Below are 17,589 nucleotides of genomic sequence, written 5' to 3'. Positions count from 1 at the left end.
GAGAAACCGTATCCCATAATTCACTCTGCATACAGTCCAGCCCAGACAGTGTTACGGAGTATGTCAATCCCAAACACCAAAAAAAAGAAGAAGAAATTAAGATCGTCCCGTGAATCTGCAAGCCGCGTACGTCATACCTTACCTCCCTTCTGCGGTTTGTTGGGTCCCGGGGGTCCCGTGGCGTTGACTTCCGTTGCCGCTGCCCGTTGTGTTTTGGGGGGGGGGAAGGAACTGGGGCTGGGGCTGGGGCTGGGGCTGGGGCTGGGGTTGGGGCTGAGGGTAATCCCTACCTACCACCAATGTGAGAAAGGCGCCGGGGAAGGGCGGCTGTGTGCTGGGGGGTGGTACTCCGTACTCATCTCTATTGTGTACAGTACAGGACTTGTAGTACGGAGTAATTCCTATGGACTCTACACGAAGGGTGAGGTTAGGTTAGGTTAGGTAGGTAGGTGGTTGGTTACCTTGATTTTTGGTGAGGCAAGCAAGCTAGTTAACTAGCTTCGACAGTGCCTCGTGCCTTATAGTAAGTAGGTTGTTATTTTCCCCCTTTGCTGGGATTGTTGATTGGGTGTGGTGATTCGTGATTCTACACTATTATACGTGCTCGATAACATTGATGGTACAAAACATAATGAGTAGCTAAATATTTGTAGTGTAAGGCACCCCTTTGCCACAGATGAACAAACAAGAAAAAAAAAAGCGAATGATGAAAGAAAAGAATTTTTGATGTACTAAGTACAGGGTACTACATGTTTGGAGGTTTCTTGGGTGGAAGTCGTCCCGGGACAAGCTTAACAGAGTGGACGATGGACAGGGATATGAGTGGACTGGTGTGCATTTCATTCTACTGTCTTCATGATAGTGTTGAAATCATATTCTGCTTCTTTTGGGGACTCAGTACTCCGTGCTCCATAAATTTCTTACCTGGAGCAATTTTACTCGTATAAGTACAAGGTTGGCAAGGAAGGCTGATAGAGGAGTTGGTGGGGATTCTTGGGGCTCTACTCTGTACAATAGCAGGAGGTATGTGGCGAATGGCACATGGGCTCATTAGTCCATAAGGGCAGTACTTTTGATCTTGTGTCTTACTGAATAAGATGACCAAATAAGTGAGACCTGGTGCTAAGTATTCTGTCAAATGTGTGTGGCTAAGAAAGATTTCTTTCTATACTATAATTTTAAATAATGGTACACACCATGCACTGTACATACATTCCAGAATGAACAATTGCGATGTCTGTACTTTACCTACAAGACTGGTATCTGTCCCTCTATTGCTGAGCCAGGCAAGAAGAAAAAGAACTCGATCGATCGATCCTACCCCTGCTCAATACTAAATGTCGGTCAGTGTTTCATCCAGAAGATGCAGAAACTCATTTTACCAAGGACGGGCGCATGTGGTGTGAGGCTGAGAGTCACATAGTATAGTCGAGTATTGTGCCGGGGTGTGATGTACTGTACGGTGCTTGCCTTCCCACTTCGATCTAGAAACAACTGGGGTTAATTGCACCATCATTCCCTGCCCGTGTATCTCTGCCCAGATCCTTGCCCAGATTAGTGTACATGTGGTATGCTTACACCTATGCTTATTTCTTTATCTGCCACCCGCGTTCCTGACTAGTTATAGTCCCCCCACCCGGAAGTCACGAATTGCAAGCTTGGTTCTTGAAGCCGGTCGGCTGGAAATAAAATCTAATGAAACGCAGCTAAGGCGCACGATCAAACGCCATACGGGAGACAAATGGTAACCAACCATGGCAAGCGCCATGATTGCGAAGGTATTCCGAGGTCAATGCCCACGCGAGAGGGTCGTTCTTGACAATTGTGTTTGTTGTTGTATGAGGGTGGGTAGGTAACAAGAGAGAGGTATTCTTTCCAGGGGGAATTGCGGCAATAGGCAAGGAAGTAGAAAAAAAAAGATAAAGAAATCAACGAGAAAATGTAAAGGAAAAATAGAACAGGAATCGAAGGTCCGCAGGTGAACCCGGAGGAGAAACATTGGCAATGTGTTGGATAGAAGAGCATAGCGAGGATCGCATGAACGGAAAGCGGAAAGCAAAGGCACAAGAGCACCCCCACAGCGCAGACCAACTTTTGACTTCTGCCCTTTGCCAGTGATAGTTCAAGACCATGCAAAGTCATCGGGCATCATGACAAGCGTGTAGCGCCGATCCCCTTTTCTAACCTGGCCCCCGCAGCCCTTGCGCACCCGTAACCCACGCCGTATTTTGTCCGACTTCATTTGCAAACCCGGACGCGAGTCCATCGCTATCTCTACTAATTTACTCGGCAGCGGGCTTCTCCTCAGCAGAAGCAGCCTCCTCCTTATCGGCAGGAGCGCTGGACTCAGGAGCAGCCGTCTCGGCCTCCGACGAGGTCCAGAGCGTCTAGGTGTGCATTAGTACGGGCGTGTCAAACCGGGTGTAGCTGTATACGTACCAGGTTGTCTCTGAGAAGCTGCATGATCAGGGTGGAGTCCTTGTAGCTCTCCTCGCTCAAAGTGTCAAGCTCTGCGGGCATTTGTCAGTCTTTGCCCTGCTCGCACGAGGTCATACGATAAACATACCGGCAATAGCATCATCGAAAGCAAGCTTGGCCAGGTGGCAGGCCTGGTCGGGGGAGTTGAGGATCTCGTAGTAGAAGACGGAGAAGTTCAGGGCGAGACCGAGACGGATGGGGTGAGTAGGGGCCAAGTCGGTTTGAGCGACCTCAGTAGCGCTCTTGTAGGCCTCGAGGGAGGCATCAGCAGCGCCCTTGCGGCGGTCGCCAATGGCGAACTCAGCAAGGTAACGGTGGTAGTCACCCTTCCTGTCAAGAGCACCCGCCCAGGTCAGTATTGCAGCCACCAAACGGTACGTAAGAGACAGACGCACATCTTGTGGTAGAAGACCTTGGACTCGCCGCTCTGGGCAGAGGGGATCAAGTGCTTGTCGAGAACCTCAAGGATGTCATCGCAGATCTTGGCGAGCTCGGTCTCGATCTTCTGGCGGTACTCCTTGATAAGGGTAACCTGGGGACCGTTGCCCTTGGACTCCTCTTTTTGCTCGATGGAGGTGACGATTCTCCAGGACGCACGACGGGCACCGATGACGTTCTTGTAAGCGACGGAGAGGAGATTGCGCTCCTCGACGGTGAGCTCTACATCAGTGGAGGCAACCTCCTTCATGTTCTCGACCATCTCTGCGAGAAAAAGGTTAGCATGAGGGTGGTCGTGCGAGCGCGGGGTGGAGCATTCAGGGATGACGTACCTTCGTAACGCTCAGCCTGCTCGGCGAGCTTGGCCAGGTAAACAGCATCTTCGCGGGCCATTGTGAAAGTGAATTATCTGTGTGAGACAGAAGATGAAAATGTTAGTCAAATAACAGAAAGTCCCCTGGTAGAAAGTCGACGTGATGACAAAAATGGTGTTGATGGGGGAAATGAGGATGATGGGGGGATGCGCCACAGCGATCAACGGAAGATGATAGATAGTGTCTCCGAAGCGAGGGGCAGGCAGCACAGGGCAAAAGTGAGGCTGTGAAGTCAAGTGGTGCAAGGAACACGAAAAGCGATAACCGCTCTCCCCTCCCCTCCTTTTCCCGACTTTCTGGAAGCGTTCCCCGCGATAGGGAATAGATTGCCCACCCGTCGCAGCAAGCACGTAGAATGGTCGGAAGTGAAGAAGATCGAGGTGGGAACAAGCAAGCATGATCATTCCTCAGATCCTGTCCGCTGTACTCTTCGGCCCCCTACCATGCACCCACATCCATCCACCCATCAACAAGACGCACGGCGACGATCCCAGAGGCTTGTTGACGGTTGAAGGAGGGTAAATTTGCCCTGCTAGGCCTCTGTTCGGCTAGCCGGTGACAAAAATGCTGAGTCGCGTTCCAGTGTAGTTGAGACGGAGAGGGGAGAGCAACGACTGCATGTAGTTGCAACCATTTCACGCGCGAGCTGACTAGGGTCTCATTTCCAGTGTTCCAGAACCTCTCGATACCACAAGTCTAAATCATTTGCGATCGTGAAAGCCGCCGGAAACGACGGAGCGGCTGGGTGATCCGGGATGAGGAGGGGAAATTTGAGGGGAGGGGGGAGTGTCTTGGTGGTAGGAGTGGAAAAGATGACGGCAGTGGAACAGATAGAGAACCAACTCACCTGAACGGAAGATAGGGAGGGATTGTAGTTGCTCTGTTGTCTGTAAAGTCAGTGGTGTTGTAGAGTGAGATAGGCGTGAGTGAAGGATTATAGAGCAGGGAGATTTTTTTTATTCCTTGTTGTACTGCTCGTTTGGGATGTTTTGCTGTTTCGAATTTTGAGGATTGGGGGAGGGGGAGAGGCCAAGTTGGATCACTAAGCGGGCAGGGGGGGGGGGGGAAATAGTAGGTTTGGGTGAAGACGGAGGGGAAATTAGGGAGAAATCAAAAGAATTGATTGCTGACTGACCGGATTGGAGAGGAGACGAAGAAGTGAGATAGGTTGGAAGGAGTTAGTCAGGAGGAGAGAGAGAGAGAGAAGAGATAGGTTTAGAGTGGTAGTGGTAGTAGTAAGTTAGTAGTAGTAAGTTGGAGGAGGTAAGATGGGAGAGGTTTAGTAGTAGTTTGTTGGCGGGTGCTGGCTTAGTGTCGGGGGGAGGGGAGGGGAGGGGAATGAGAAGGGAAGAAGAGAGGGAGGGAGAAGGGAAGGGCAGGGGGGGGGTCTGTTTAGTGCAGATGGGAAATGGGCAATTAATGGCGGCCGGAAAGAGAGTGAGAGAGGGGGGGAGGGGAGGGGAACGGAGGCGTAGGAGGAGCCAGACTGAACAGAACAGAACAGACACCGACAGATAGACAGACAGACAAAAGAGAGTCAATCAAGTCACTCACTCAGTCACGCACTCATTTACGGAGTACTCTTTACTCACCTCTATTCCTCCCTTTCTCATTCTATGGTCAGGAAATCTTCTCCCCCCCCTCCCCCAAGCCTAGACAAGTACTCCGTACATCGCATCATTATTGTCATCATCGTCATGATCCTCAGCCTCTTCAGCCTAACTGGTAACTAAACTCAAGGAACTCATGCACGCCTCTTACTCCTTTTTACATCCGTACCTAAAGAAAATTGAACCATTCAGCCACTCTCTTTCCCCCCTACCGTACGAAATAGTCAGCTCCTGTTGCAACAATGGACATCGCACGGTTAGGCTAGAGTCTAGATAGGAGGTGGATGATGGTGTATCCATTTTCGACCCCCTTCCCCTCATTATTACCCAGAGAAAAAAAAATCCAAAATGGAGAAATACACCGCAATATTACCGCTATGGGTTCTGCGGGCCGGGATATTATTGCTGTCAATACGGTACTACTGCCAATTATAAGATCTTCTCCCCTTCTGGTGGATTTCTAGAATTGATTTGCTGGGGATTGCGCAGGGTGTGGGAGAGTAGGCCAGCAGAATAGAGACGGACAGAAGCAGACAGAAGCTCTCTGTGCACTACGTAGGCGCCAACCGACTACTAGCAACATCAAGCCCAATGCACTGGGTGAAGGCGCATGGTACAGCAGACCGGAATCATGACGCCCATTGAACAGAGATCCAGCCTGGAACAGAATCAAGAAGAAGCCTCAGAAATTCTCCCCGACTACTCCGTACAGAGCAGATTCCAAAGCGTCTGGGATACGTCTCTCCTGAGTCCTGAATGTTTAATGGCGTGGGTGATTACCTGCCTGCCAATCTGGCTGGTTTAGGTCGGTCGCTTGAGTGGTTCGGTGGGCCTCTCATCGTCATCCCTATTTCACTTCCGCCAATTGTCCAGCCCACTCTTTCACCACCCCAGTCAAGGTCATCATGAAGGGGGCCGACGATACACATATCAATTCATGAAGCGGGTACCGAAAAAAAAAAAGAAAACAATAGGGGAAAAAAGGGTGAAGATGGAGGAGCCGCCAGGTAGCAATTTGTGACCGATGTGTTGGAAATATTGATTGATCTGGGCTCAAGGGGGTCTGCGTTTCTCTTTTTCTGGAACCTCGGGGAATAATAGTACTGATGGATCCGACTATTGGAGGGAAGCTATCCCATCTTTCATCCTATTAATATCCCTCAGGGATCGCTGGCAGTGGCAGGTCGGCGGCTCTTTGTCAAGCTTATCATCAGTGTTGGCCCGTTGCCTGGTGGACAGGGACTCGAATGTAGCACATGACTGGTATTTAGGCCAAGAGTCCGTGTAGAGACTAGACAGTATGGAAGGTGAATCTGTAGATTTGGCGTGACGATACCATAAAAGGGAGGAGGTGGGCAAGGAGGAGATGGTGACAATCATTCAACATTCTCAGCCACCACCACCACCACCACCACAACAGCAGCAGCAGCAGCACAGTCATGACGCGGGACCCGTTAGAGCTTGCCGGCGGCAGCTCACCTGACCACCAGCAACACAACACAAGTTATCGGGCCCGACCTGACGATGGCTGAGTCACCCGCTCTGGGTTGAACCCGCCCGCGACATCGGACCATCTCCCCATCCGGGGCCGACGCATCACATGATCGGCCAGTGCCGTGCCAACCACTTCCCATTCAATGTCGTCATTGGTCTCGACAGCAGTGGGAAGTTAGGTAATCCAGCACGAAAGTACCACCAGCCCAAAGTACTACAAGTACCTGAGCAAAGCTCGCCTCACGCTACATCGTCTCATGTACCTTGTCTTGTCACTATCACCATCTGACACATCCTCCTCCAACCGATAACTTCCTTCCATCTTCCACCCCCTCCTCACTCCTCACATCCCCAACCACTTCCCGCTCAGCCCAACTCAATCACCATGCTCCGCCAATCCATCACCAAGCCTCTCACCAGCACGGTCATCAGCCGCTCCTTCTCTGCTCTTACCCCCAGAATGGGTGCAGGTGATACCGGTGCTCCCCGCGCTGGCGGCGTTCAGTCAGGGTACGTTCAAAGCCAATCCCATCCACCGCAAGCAATCCCAATCCCTTGCTACAACACTGCTCACAGATGACATCATCATCATCATCATCATCATCATCATCACCACCTCAACCACCAATTTCAAGGCTAAGGCTAACCCGAATCCCAACGCAGTGACTCTTTCACCAAGCGTGAAGCCGCTCAGGAAGGCCGTTACATCCACGAGAAGGAATTGGAGAAGTACGTCCATCAGCCCATTCCGTCCCCGAACCACCATCGCCTATCTCAATGCTGACCTACAATCAACAGGCTCCAGAAGCTAAAAGCGAGCATCAAGGCTCAGCGTGAACACCTTGACAAGCTCGACGAGCACATGTAAGGCTTCCATCGACCAAAAAAAATCTCGTTCAACAACCTTTCAACTAACCTCGATTGTTCACTATAGCGACGAGATCACCAAGGAGCAGGGCGGCGAGCAGAACTAGATTTGCGTGCACAGCACACTCCCCAATACCCCAACATCCTCTATATCTTCGAAGTTGACCTCTCAGCTCGGTCTACTACATAAGCCTCTTGCTTCTTCTTTTTGTTTCGTTCTTATTATATCCCCGCGAACGTGTCACACTCCTCTCTCTATCCTTGCTTCGCTTCGTAAATCGGAGCGATATTTGACGAATATGACTTGTATGTTGATGTGATGGTCATGCTTTTTTGATATTAGCATGCCGTGCAGCTAGTTAGTCTACGCTGAGACGTTTACTATACGGAAGCATTCGATTCTTCGCTGTGTTTTATGTGTAAATCTATCATGATTATACTTACGGTCCCACGGTTCCGCTCAAGAACGCATAGATTATTTGAATCAATACATATACCGCAGTATAAGGCATACGAAGGGACTTCTAGGTAGAATGATACTTTATTATTCTTCATTATCCATCCCATCCCATGACAAATCCGACGCAACCACAGTCGCAAGTGCAAAACGAGTACTCCGATAAAAAAGCATTTCTCAGTGGATACAAAACTTCAGAGTAAAAGCCTAGCGCAAACGTGAAGGGGCCCCCACCAATATGAAATCAAAACTCCACTGCATTATGTTTAGCGCCGTCCCATGTAAGACCGATAGAAATCATCCGCTGCGCTACCGCCCATCGTCGAGTTACCCAATCCTCCGTATCCGAATCGCGAGGACAGCGACTGACCCGCCCGCTGCGCCTTGGCGACCTTCTCGTGGAGCTCGGTGGTGCCCTGATCAATCGTTTGAAGCTGCGCAAGGTGGGAGTTGAGGATGCGGACGATTTGAGAAATCTGTGATTTCGTGGATCAGTATCAGGGAAGAAGCGTTACAAAAGAGTATCGAATGAATACGCACCGGCTCATCAGCCTTGCTTGTCTTGCTCAGAGTAGCAGAGGCACTGTTGACTTCTTCAATCATGCTGGTAAGATCCTTGCCCATCTCGTCAAGGCGCTCGGAAAGTCGCTCAGCAGTCTTATAACTGTAGTTGTTTTGAATCAGTGGCTGATCACATGGACGGAAGAAAGAACTTACGTTCGCTCACGCTCTTGGTCCGGTCCCTGGAGAGATTCACCAGGATTGAGCTGTTTGGACATCATCTCATCGACTTCACGCTCGTACCGGTCGAGCCACGAGCTCAGTTCGTCCTGCTGTCCCTCAACGGAGGCGAGCTGGCGTTCCACTTCTTGTGTGGCCCGTTCGGCATCAACGGTACTACCATAAAGCTTCTGGACCTTGGTGCCATTCTCAACGAGCATGCGGTCCCATTCGGCAACCTTCTCGGCTTGTTCGCGGAAGTCCTTCTGGTACTTGGTAAGGTCGGTGGCCCAGCGGGTGATAATCTCGTCCATGGTCTTGTTCTTTAGGCGGGATTGGGCGGGAGGGGTGGGGCCGGCCGTGGAGGCACCGAGGCTGCTGGCGCCTGTTGCAGGCATGGTAGTCGACGTCGCGGGCTTGTCGGTTGCGGTAGCTGCAGGTGTGGTAGCGGATTGGGTGGAGGGTTGGGTCGCAGCAGGCTTGCTGAACAAACCGCCGGTAGCAGGGGCAGCGGATTGGGTGGTTGTTGGGGCAGCAGTAGCTGTGGTGCTTGGGGTGGTTGTAGTTGTGCTCGTCGCGGCAGCTCCGCCAAGGTTGAACAATCCGCCGGTAGGGGCAGCTGGGGTAGTAGAAGGGGTGGCTGATGAAGTCGCTCCGCCGAGTGTAGGGAATAGTGATTTTTGAGGAGTAGAAGAGGAAGCAGCGGGTGTGGTGGAGGATGTGGTGCCGGTAGTCGGGGTACCTAGCGAGGGAAAGGCGGGCTTTGTCGCATCGGCACCGCTCAGTGGCTTGAAAGCAGGGGCAGCACCTCCAGCCGGAGCGGCATTGCCAAAGAGAGATTTCGGGGCACTTTCGTTGGTAGTAGTCGCGGGGGTTGTTGTTGTGGTTTCGGCAGGCTTGTCTTTGTTCGCGTTTCCAAAGAGACCACCGCCCGTGGTTGCCGAAGAGGTTGTGTTGAACAATGGCTTTTGAGCCGGGTTTGACCCGAAAAGGCCGCCGCCAGTCGACTGCGGCTGTGTAGTGTTGGCATTACCGAACAACGAAGGAGCGGTGGTCGCCGCGGTGGTCGCAGAACTGGTGGTGCTCGTAGCAGCCGGGGCCGTAGCGGCGGCGGGAGTTGGGTTCAAGCCCCCAAACAGAGAGTTGGCGGGCTTTTGTGCCTGCTGGGCTCCTCCGAAGAGAGAAGGCGCTTGACCGGTAGTGGCAGGCGGGGGTCCAGCAGGCGTAGTGGACGAAGCACCTCCGAAGAGGCCTCCTCCCTGTTGCGCCGGGGTAGCTGTGGCATTGCCAAACAGAGGCTTGGAGGCGTTGTTCCCAAAAAGTCCACTGGTAGCAGTCTGTCCCGAGCTGGGGGTTTCGGTCGTTTTGTTTGGGGTGGAGGAAGCGTTAGAACCGAATAAGGGCGTCGACTGGCCCGTTGCTGCTGGCTTGCTCGCAGCGCCAAAACTGAACGGTGATGCGTTGCTGTTGGCAGCGGCAGCCCCAGCGTTACCGAAAAGAGGTGAAGATGAGCCGCTTGTCGTGGTAGCTCCTACATTGCCAAAGAGCCCACCGCCGCTGGGAGCACCAGAATTTGCGCCTCCGGCGGACCCAAAAAGACCACCTTTGGAAGCGCCGCTGGAGGCGTTGGAGTCGAAAGAGAACATACTCATAGCGATGGGGCCGGAAGCCAAGGGAAAGTGAGGGATATGGATTTGACAGGGCTACCCTAAAGGGGAGAAGAAAACAAAGTCAGTCTCGGACGGGGAAGTGAGGGAGATGAAAAGAGTCCGGACAGACAGAGGGATACTGACTGCGCCCAAAAAAGAGGTCACGGAAGCGCCCTCTAGAAAGCAAGAAGCGCAATTGATCGGACTGAGAGAGCGGAATCCGCGTGCTTGACAAGCAGAGACAAAATCAAGGTCAGCAGCGTTGTGGCAGTTGAAGCTGGGAATCTCCAGACTTTCTGCCGCTTCTACTCTTTGGGCGGCGGACAGGCGGCTGAAGGAAGCAACTTCGGCGCTTGTGGCGGCTGGCGGTTAGGCCACAAGGCTCAGAATCAGGCATGAAAGAACAGCATGTCTTGCTGCCTCAGGCCACGGTCGAGACTCGCATCGACCCCGACGATCACGGCTGAGACGACCTCATGCACTCTCGTCTGGCTATTACTCGCCCCCCCCACAGTCCCCTTTGCCTCCTAACTTCTTACAACACCGACGACAGCATCTAGAAAAATACATGCTCTATCGTGAAATCTAACTTGAACGCCCCGCTCCTCAAATGTCGGATCGGATCTCCCGTCCATCCAGTCCATACTTGGAGCCTCCAAGGAAGACCGTCGAGTTGGAAGACCCCGGTGCTCAGGACTCCGGTAAGCCTCTTTGCAAACCCACCATCCTCGCAATCTGGACTGGTCCCTGGTCGCGGGACCTCCTAACACTTTCTATGGCATGATAGCCGCCAACAGCGACGATGAGCATTTCTCTGATGCCAGCGAGGGTCATCAACTCCCACCTTCCCGCCCCTCCTCCGCCGGGCGCGCATCCCCTATCCCCTTAACACGAGTGGAACGAGTCGATGAGAATCCAGCACATGGCGAAGTCCCCGGCACGGCGGCGTATGAGATTAGGACTCAAGACGCCGTTCCCGATCAAGTTGAAGTCGTCCCTGATGGGTCCCGCAGTCGGAGCACTTCGACATCCGGGCAGCAGCAACGACCGATGACGCCCAGTTCTCCGATTCCCCGGACGGTGGTCGAGAAGGTGGATCTAGATCAACCGAGCCACGGGGACATACCTGGTACTTCGGCCTACGAACTAAGGAGAGCGGATGCGGTACCAGACATTGTCGTGAAAGCATCAGAGTCGGATGCTGCGCCCATCCCCGAGTCCGTTTCCATTCTTACCGATACACCCGTCCCCGAGACGCTGCTGTCTCAAGTCAACTCCCCCACAAACGACGAAGAACCATCACCACAAGTTTCATCAGATGACACCGAAGAATCACAACCACATGCTCATCGGGCAAAACCCAGTGACCCCCAGCCGGATCAAACGGAAGCGGTCACCGCGGCGCCCCCAGGTAAGTCGGGTTTCTGTTAACCACCAGCATAAAATTTCAGGGACGATTGACCAATGCAGACTCGCCTGCAAGCCATCGAAGTCACACCCGCCGGAAATCATCAGTGACGGGCGAAGAGTTCGGGGAAGAAGAAACGCCTGGGGGTGGTGCAGACGACTTCGATGATTTCACCGAGGGGCAAGACGACATGGGAGACTTCGACGACGCGGACTTTGGGGACTTTGACGACGGCTTCCAGGAGCCGAGTGCAGCGGTCCCCATGGATGTTGAAGTCTCGCAACCTCCCACGCCGCCCTCTGTTGTATGTGAAGGAGTCTTCTTGTCCGGGGCCTCATTGCTAACGATTCCCTCAAGCCGACCCTCCTCGATCTAACCACCTACCAAAGAATCCCCGACCTCTACGCGGCGCTGGACGACCCTCTCGATCAACTCTTTCCCTCCACAACATCACCATTACCATCTTCGAAACCCGAACCCATCCCCAACGCCACCGCCATCTTCAGCACCGAACGCTCCCTCTCCCTCTGGTCCCAACTCGTCGCTCCCCCACCTCTTCAGCCTCAGAACTGGGTGAAATCCCGCATCCGCCGTCTCTTCCTCGTCTCACTCGGTGTTCCTGTCGACCTCGACGAGATCCTCCCCGCCTCGAAACAGAAGAAACTCGTCCTCCCCTCCCTTGCCATCTCCTCCAGCATCTCCTCAACCGCCACGCCTAATACCGCCTCCCAAAATCCCGGCACCGCCACGCCAACCCACGCAAGCTCCCACTCCCGCTCCCAGAGCCTCGCCGCCAACGCCAACCGCAACAGCATCCAAAGTACCGCCGGCAGCCCCGGCGGAACGCCCCGCAGCACCGCCGCCCGTCGGAGACGGGAAGCCTCCCCACCACCCGAGCTCGATCTCTCGGCCGTCCGCCGCCTCTGCGCCACCACAGACGCGGCGCTCGGGGGCCTGACGGACGGGGAACTCAAGGGCCACGTCCAGGAATTGGAATGGGTCACGTTGCGGGCGAGCTCGGTGCTGGAATACTGGCTGAAACGGCTGGACGGGTTAGTAAGCGAGAAAGAGGCATTTGAAGGCGTGATTGAAAATCTCGTCAGTCATGCAAGGAGAGTGAGGAAGTAGTACGGAATAGGAGTAGTAGTAGTAGTAGACCACACCAAAACATCGCGCTGGAAAGGAACCACCGGACAGATGATCTTTTACTATCTTATAGCTTATAATGAGGACGGGGCCGAAAAAGTCAATTCCGGATGGATGGGGGAAAACCTTGAAGATACAAACGACGATCGGTTTGGGCTGGGGCGGGTGCAGTGGTCATTTGGAGCTCCAGGAAATGGAGGTAGAAACAAAGTTCTAATTCTATTGGTAATGACATGATATATACCTGATGCATTCTTCGTGTTTGAATTCCTAATCAGTTCTCTTGAGTGGCTGTGTGTCTTGGCTTAGTTTATGAGGAACAGACGGACGGGTTTTATCTGGTTGAGTTTGCTGGAATTATAATGGTTGGAGTCAGTGGAAGTAGCACAGGTTAATGGTTCAGTTGCCATTTCGTGCGCGGGTGGAAGAATATGCAAAGTACAAATACTCAGAGTTTCATCGGGTCTCGGTCGTATTGCCTTGTATTGGTACACTGTGCTCGGATACAACATTCTAAGGATATCGTGCCAAATGGACCGACTTAACCCATCATGTGGACGGTGGGTTCTTTAGGGGGAAGCAGAAGACTCACATAGCCTTTGTAGGTGCACCCCCTGGACCACTAGTTGTGAATCGCAGTGTGAAACCGGTGCATGGACAGGGTGTGTTAGATACTACTAGTCGGAAAGGTACGAATTCAGAAACAGTTGGAACTGACTTTTTACTGGGGATATGTGTCTGTATTTACCTAAGAAAAAAAAGCGCTGTATCCACGGAATCGGCATCCCAATTCCATTCTCATCTAGAGATATAAAATAGACATAGAGCAACAAGAATTTCGGGGTATCGTGGAGAAAGAGCTCCTTTTGCTTAAACGCCGGGAGAAATAAACGGGAAAAAAAAGAAAGACGGAAAGAAACGAAGGAGACGAAAAGCACCGTTTTTGGGCAACACTTGACGTAATCATGAATTAACTTCAGATGGACGCCGTTCTGAGTTCTCCGCCAGTGGAGTTAACTTGGAAGTCCAAATGATGCGCCGGAATTTCAATCGAGGTCAATCACTTCCGGGATCGCGCTTACTGTCCGAATGGGCTGGGGGGTTGTCTCCGGTTGGACCATCTTTTGTCTCTTGGGGATAGGACTGTCCAGGCCCGCGGAGGAGTGTTTAGAGGTTGGAAGATCTGCTTCAGTGATCACAGTCCAGGAGCCATCGAGAGCGACTCGAATGGCGCGGGCGTCATCAAGTTGATTCGTGCGCACTAATTCCTTGTGCACGTCAACCATAAACTCGTCGCGTACCAACATCTGTGGACGAGCATCACTCTGACAGATCGGGCAGCGCCAGTCGTTGGGCAAGGCACGCGGTCCGGAGACCCCGGCCCGGGTTTGTATGAATGTCTCGTGGTCGAAACATTCGGAGTGAAGACAAAGCTGTCCACGAACAGGTTGCTTAAACACGCGAGCAGTAAAGGGGTCGACAAGATTGATCATAAGGTCGCTACTAACCACATGGAGGTCATCGTCTTCGTTTTCATTGCGGGAGGACTGCTCAAGACGCTGGTGAATCTGGCGACGGGAGTTATCCGCTTGGAGAGTCTGCGCAAGAGCCATGACAGGCTCGAGAGCGGCAATCTGGGCGATCTCCACGGCAGCGGCGTAAAGTTTGTCCTTCTGCTCGGCTGCATCGCGAATGAAGTGCATCGAGATTCTGTTCTCACCCGCGCGCAAATGAGGAGTTATGTCTAGAGGTACATCCTTCTGATGATGTAATTTCCGACGTACAAAGAGTTCAGTGTCATTGACGAAGATATAGATCACGCTGGGCCAGGCGCAGTCAGCCCGACTCCAGGTAGATTCGTCGATCGGGGGTTTTGTGTCGGGCGAGACAGATATACAACGCATCCGATAGAGCTGCTGACCGTCCATCAATACACGGACAGGATGGGATAGCTCGCCAGAACTCTTTTGCGAGGGAGCTGGAAGGCGATCCGCCGCCTCTGGTGATAAAGTGAAGGACCAGTGAAACTGACATTCAAAGCGGCCCAGTGGTCTTGGCATGAGTGCGAACGAATCTAGATATTGGAATAGCTTCGTCTCTTGAGCCTGGCCCGTAGAGTCCCTTCTGACTAGCTGGTGAACTGGTTCTCGAAGATCGACCTGATGTAACGCATCACGTAGAGGGTGTAATGGCGGAGCGTTGGCTGGCATTTTCTTTCCAGACGCAGGGAGGAGCAACGTGGACGTGGAAGGCTTAGATGGTTTTTGACGAAGCGCCCCCGGCCGCGAGGTTTGACGCATTGCGAGTATAGCTTGCTGAGCAGCTTCGGCCTGTACAGACGGGCGACGAGGATGACCTGGACCTTGACCCGGCGTCACTGAGGGGGAAGGAATAAAGCCTGGAGAAGGAACCGTGACAGACATGTGAGCCATGGTGGGTGTCAGGTTGGGTGTATGGGGATGCAAGACCGGGGCTGGCGCAGCGGAAACAGGTGAGGCCTGTGTGAATTGTGGGGAATGGCCGGCGAGAGGTGGGGTGGGCAGTGATAACACTCCCGGCGTGCGAGCCGAGTGAATGGGTTGGCCTGCCTGCGGGGGAGCTGAGGCAATGACGGGTTGAGGGCCAAAGACGGACGGCGGTGTGTGGGGCGGAGGGTAACCCATATTGATGTGATACAGCGTTAGGATCGCATCGGTCTCCTTGCGCGCGCGCGAAATTGGAACAGATCTCTTCATGACCTCAGCCAGACGGACCTCTGTCAGGGCAGCGTCGTGCCGAAAGATCTCGGAGAGACGTTCTTCCCGCTTGTTCGGACCCGAGATACGGCGCGTCAAGGCCAAGAAAATGGTATGATGCAGCACATGAGAGCGCAAGGCGAAATTTTGAACCAGCTCCTCAATCAGAGGTGGTAGGCCTCGCTCACGAATATGCGCCTCAAAGGCATTCCAGCGGTGGCCAAGCATGGCCAGGGCAGTCATGGCCTGGGAAAGAGCAGCCGTCCACCACGGCAGGTGCAACATAATGGAAATTGGCTCAGGAAAACACGCGGCCCATTGAAGAAAATGCGGCGACAGACGTGCATTGTCAACCAGCAGCTGCTCCAGTGTCTTCAAGCCAGTAAGCTGGTCTTCGGAGAAACCCTGCAGCTGCCCCAGTTCGGCGGGAGCATAAGATACTAGAGTGTATAATTGATGAATCACTAGATAGATGAGATCCTGACATGATAGGGCATCGTGCAGCAGACGCAGGCGGGCGTTCTCCAAAGTCACGGATGCGGAGGTATTTCGTCCCGGGTGAGAGGCGAAAGCATCCAGCTTCTTTAAGCTGGCGGGAAAGTACGCGGGATTCCCATTGAGTTGAGGTGGATAGGTCAAAGGAACGTCCGGTGATTGTATAGTACTGGCTGATTCACTTGCTGCGATCGTTGCCGTGGGCGTTACCGCGGTGGATGTTGCGGTTTTTGCGCCAGCTCTGGGCCTGAGACGCCTTCGGGGTTCAATGGGTGGCCCCGGTGTGATAGGGGGCGTCATGGACGGGGCAATGGAGGGCGTAGGGCGCGACGAGGGAACAGGCGCTGCAGCCACATTCCGAAGCAGACCCGGCCAAGGTTGAAGTTGGCGTGAGGACGTGGGATAGCTTGTCGCGGGAGGAGCAGGAACTGCTGGTGCTAAAATTGGTGGTGGGGTTTGTGGAGGAGGAGGAGGAGGAGGTGTTGGAAGGAGTGGCTGCGATTGATGAGGAGGAGGAGGCGGAGGAGGAGGCGGAGGAGGAGGCGGAGGGAACGTTCTGGCGGAGGGAGGAGGGATCGACAGGCCAAAGGGACGTGGACGCGGTGGACGCGGTGGACGTGGCTGCGGATGTGGATGTGGATGTGTGCGGAAAACATTCAAAGGTGGTGGAGCAACAGGAACAGCAACAGGAGGAGAGGCATTCATCCAGGCTGGTCGGGCGCCGCCTAGAAATATGTGGGCGGTGGAGTTGCTCGACTGTAACGCGGGTTGATTCGCGGATGACATGGTGCATATTTTGTTGGCAGTCCTGGATGTTGTTGTAGGATTCTGATCACATAGTCCACAGGATGCATCAATCTCGATTACTTTTCTTTGTTTCCAATCGACATATAGAAGAAGCAGGACTGGAAAGGTAGAAAAGGAAGCCAAAGTAGTAGGTAAGTTAGACTCGAGAGAAAGAAAAGGAGGGGAACGACTCAACCACCTTCGATCCCAGACAAACAAACAAAAGAAGACCACATGTGAATTCTCTCGTCAGAAGCTGTCTTAATCATCTGGCAGTGAAGATGAAACCAAACTGAATAGAGGAGTAAGAAAATTGACCTTGGGTAATTCACCACTAGCCGAGATGAAATGACAGACTGTGCCACACTAACTAAGTACATAACTAACCAACTACTGCTGCTGGTGCAGTAGTACTGCGAGTAGTGAATAATAGTTCGTTCAAGCTTGACCAGGGTGGACAATGAGGTGCGTATACAGAAGTACTCCGTGGGATAACCGCCGAACATTCCCCGACCAGGCTGGGCTGGATACATCACAATGGGCTGAATGCGATCCATCATTACCCGAATGCAGGGCGTTGTTTCGGGCAGTGTCTTGACCTGTCAATTGGAGGTGAGCCAACTGTACAACTAGGAAGGAGACTTGGTTGATCCTGAAGAAGTAGTGGTGGGGGTTAGTGGTTATTAAGAGAATATGGATTGTTGAATAGATAAATGGATGAATGGATGAATGCAGTCATTGAGGAAAGGAAAGGGAAAGGGAAGGAAGGGAAGGGGGAAGAAGCAAGTATATACTTCAACAGTATTTACTCTTACTGTACTCCGTACATGTACATAGATAACCTACTCGGAGGTATGAGCTTCTTCCTTCTTCCTCTCCACTCCTTCTCCTCCTCAAGAAAACAATATAATTTATTATAATTATCACCAATT

General features: G+C 52.8%; 6 protein-coding genes across 6 annotated transcripts; 2 read left to right on the top strand and 4 right to left on the bottom strand.

Annotated features, from left to right (window-relative positions):
- Positions 1–1,481: 1,481 nt before the first annotated feature.
- On the bottom strand, positions 1,482–2,390 carry BO72DRAFT_283487 (uncharacterized protein). The gene is made up of 2 exons (XM_040940305.1): positions 1,579–2,390; positions 1,482–1,484 (listed from the first exon to the last, which is right to left on the bottom strand). Exon 1 carries the CDS (start codon positions 2,140–2,142, stop codon positions 1,720–1,722), a length of 423 nt encoding a protein of 140 aa, XP_040804572.1. The 5' UTR covers positions 2,143–2,390; the 3' UTR covers positions 1,482–1,484; positions 1,579–1,719.
- Positions 2,283–3,309, bottom strand: artA (14-3-3 adaptor artA; the record flags this gene model as incomplete). The annotated part of the gene is made up of 5 exons (XM_040946747.1): positions 2,283–2,387; positions 2,440–2,510; positions 2,567–2,808; positions 2,874–3,180; positions 3,249–3,309. 5 exons carry the CDS (start codon positions 3,307–3,309, stop codon positions 2,283–2,285), a joined length of 786 nt encoding a protein of 261 aa, XP_040804571.1.
- A 3,470-nt stretch (positions 3,310–6,779) lies between these two features.
- Positions 6,780–7,368, top strand: BO72DRAFT_493084 (uncharacterized protein; the record flags this gene model as incomplete). Its single annotated transcript, XM_040948349.1, has 4 exons — positions 6,780–6,904; positions 7,058–7,123; positions 7,193–7,258; positions 7,329–7,368. The coding sequence occupies 4 exons, from the start codon at positions 6,780–6,782 to the stop codon at positions 7,366–7,368; spliced, it is 297 nt and encodes a 98-aa protein (XP_040804570.1).
- Positions 7,369–7,812: 444 nt separating this feature from the next.
- BO72DRAFT_445136 (putative nucleoporin Nsp1) lies at positions 7,813–10,358 on the bottom strand. The gene is made up of 4 exons (XM_040943970.1): positions 10,232–10,358; positions 8,436–10,146; positions 8,259–8,382; positions 7,813–8,194 (listed from the first exon to the last, which is right to left on the bottom strand). The coding sequence occupies exons 2-4, from the start codon at positions 10,088–10,090 to the stop codon at positions 7,985–7,987; spliced, it is 1,989 nt and encodes a 662-aa protein (XP_040804569.1). The 5' UTR covers positions 10,091–10,146; positions 10,232–10,358; the 3' UTR covers positions 7,813–7,984.
- Positions 10,359–10,594: 236 nt separating this feature from the next.
- On the top strand, positions 10,595–12,881 carry BO72DRAFT_422483 (DUF5102 domain-containing protein). Its single transcript, XM_040942809.1, has 4 exons — positions 10,595–10,788; positions 10,875–11,513; positions 11,558–11,799; positions 11,853–12,881. Exons 1-4 carry the CDS (start codon positions 10,698–10,700, stop codon positions 12,621–12,623), a joined length of 1,743 nt encoding a protein of 580 aa, XP_040804568.1. The 5' UTR covers positions 10,595–10,697; the 3' UTR covers positions 12,624–12,881.
- A 956-nt stretch (positions 12,882–13,837) lies between these two features.
- On the bottom strand, positions 13,838–15,964 carry BO72DRAFT_358303 (MIZ zinc finger domain protein; the record flags this gene model as incomplete). The annotated part of the gene is made up of 1 exon (XM_040940735.1): positions 13,838–15,964. A coding segment is annotated over one exon (2,127 nt), but the record flags the coding sequence as incomplete, so codon positions are not given.
- Between the last annotated feature and the right edge of the window lie 1,625 nt (positions 15,965–17,589).

Source organism: Aspergillus fijiensis, assembly GCF_003184825.1.
Source record: "Aspergillus fijiensis CBS 313.89 unplaced genomic scaffold BO72scaffold_8, whole genome shotgun sequence".
NCBI classification, from domain to species: domain Eukaryota; kingdom Fungi; phylum Ascomycota; class Eurotiomycetes; order Eurotiales; family Aspergillaceae; genus Aspergillus; species Aspergillus fijiensis.
The sequence above is the reverse complement of the archived record's forward strand: the minus strand, read 5'-3'. Positions and strand labels throughout refer to the sequence as shown.

Bases quoted from the DNA above. Each gene is read 5' to 3' on its own strand.
- BO72DRAFT_283487 (XM_040940305.1), bottom strand. From the start codon at position 2,142: ATGACTTTGCATGGTCTTGAACTATCACTGGCAAAGGGCAGAAGTCAA.
- BO72DRAFT_445136 (XM_040943970.1), bottom strand. From the start codon at position 10,090: ATGAGTATGTTCTCTTTCGACTCCAACGCCTCCAGCGGCGCTTCCAAA. The intron at 8,383-8,435 runs GTAAGTTCTTTC...AAACAACTACAG, and splicing joins GACCAAGAGCGTGAGCGAAC to TTATAAGACTGCTGAGCGAC. The intron at 8,195-8,258 runs GTGCGTATTCAT...ACGAAATCACAG, and splicing joins CAAGCAAGGCTGATGAGCCG to ATTTCTCAAATCGTCCGCAT.
- BO72DRAFT_422483 (XM_040942809.1), top strand. From the start codon at position 10,698: ATGTCGGATCGGATCTCCCGTCCATCCAGTCCATACTTGGAGCCTCCA. The intron at 10,789-10,874 runs GTAAGCCTCTTT...ATGGCATGATAG, and splicing joins CCCCGGTGCTCAGGACTCCG to CCGCCAACAGCGACGATGAG. The intron at 11,514-11,557 runs GTTAACCACCAG...TGACCAATGCAG, and splicing joins CCCAGGTAAGTCGGGTTTCT to ACTCGCCTGCAAGCCATCGA.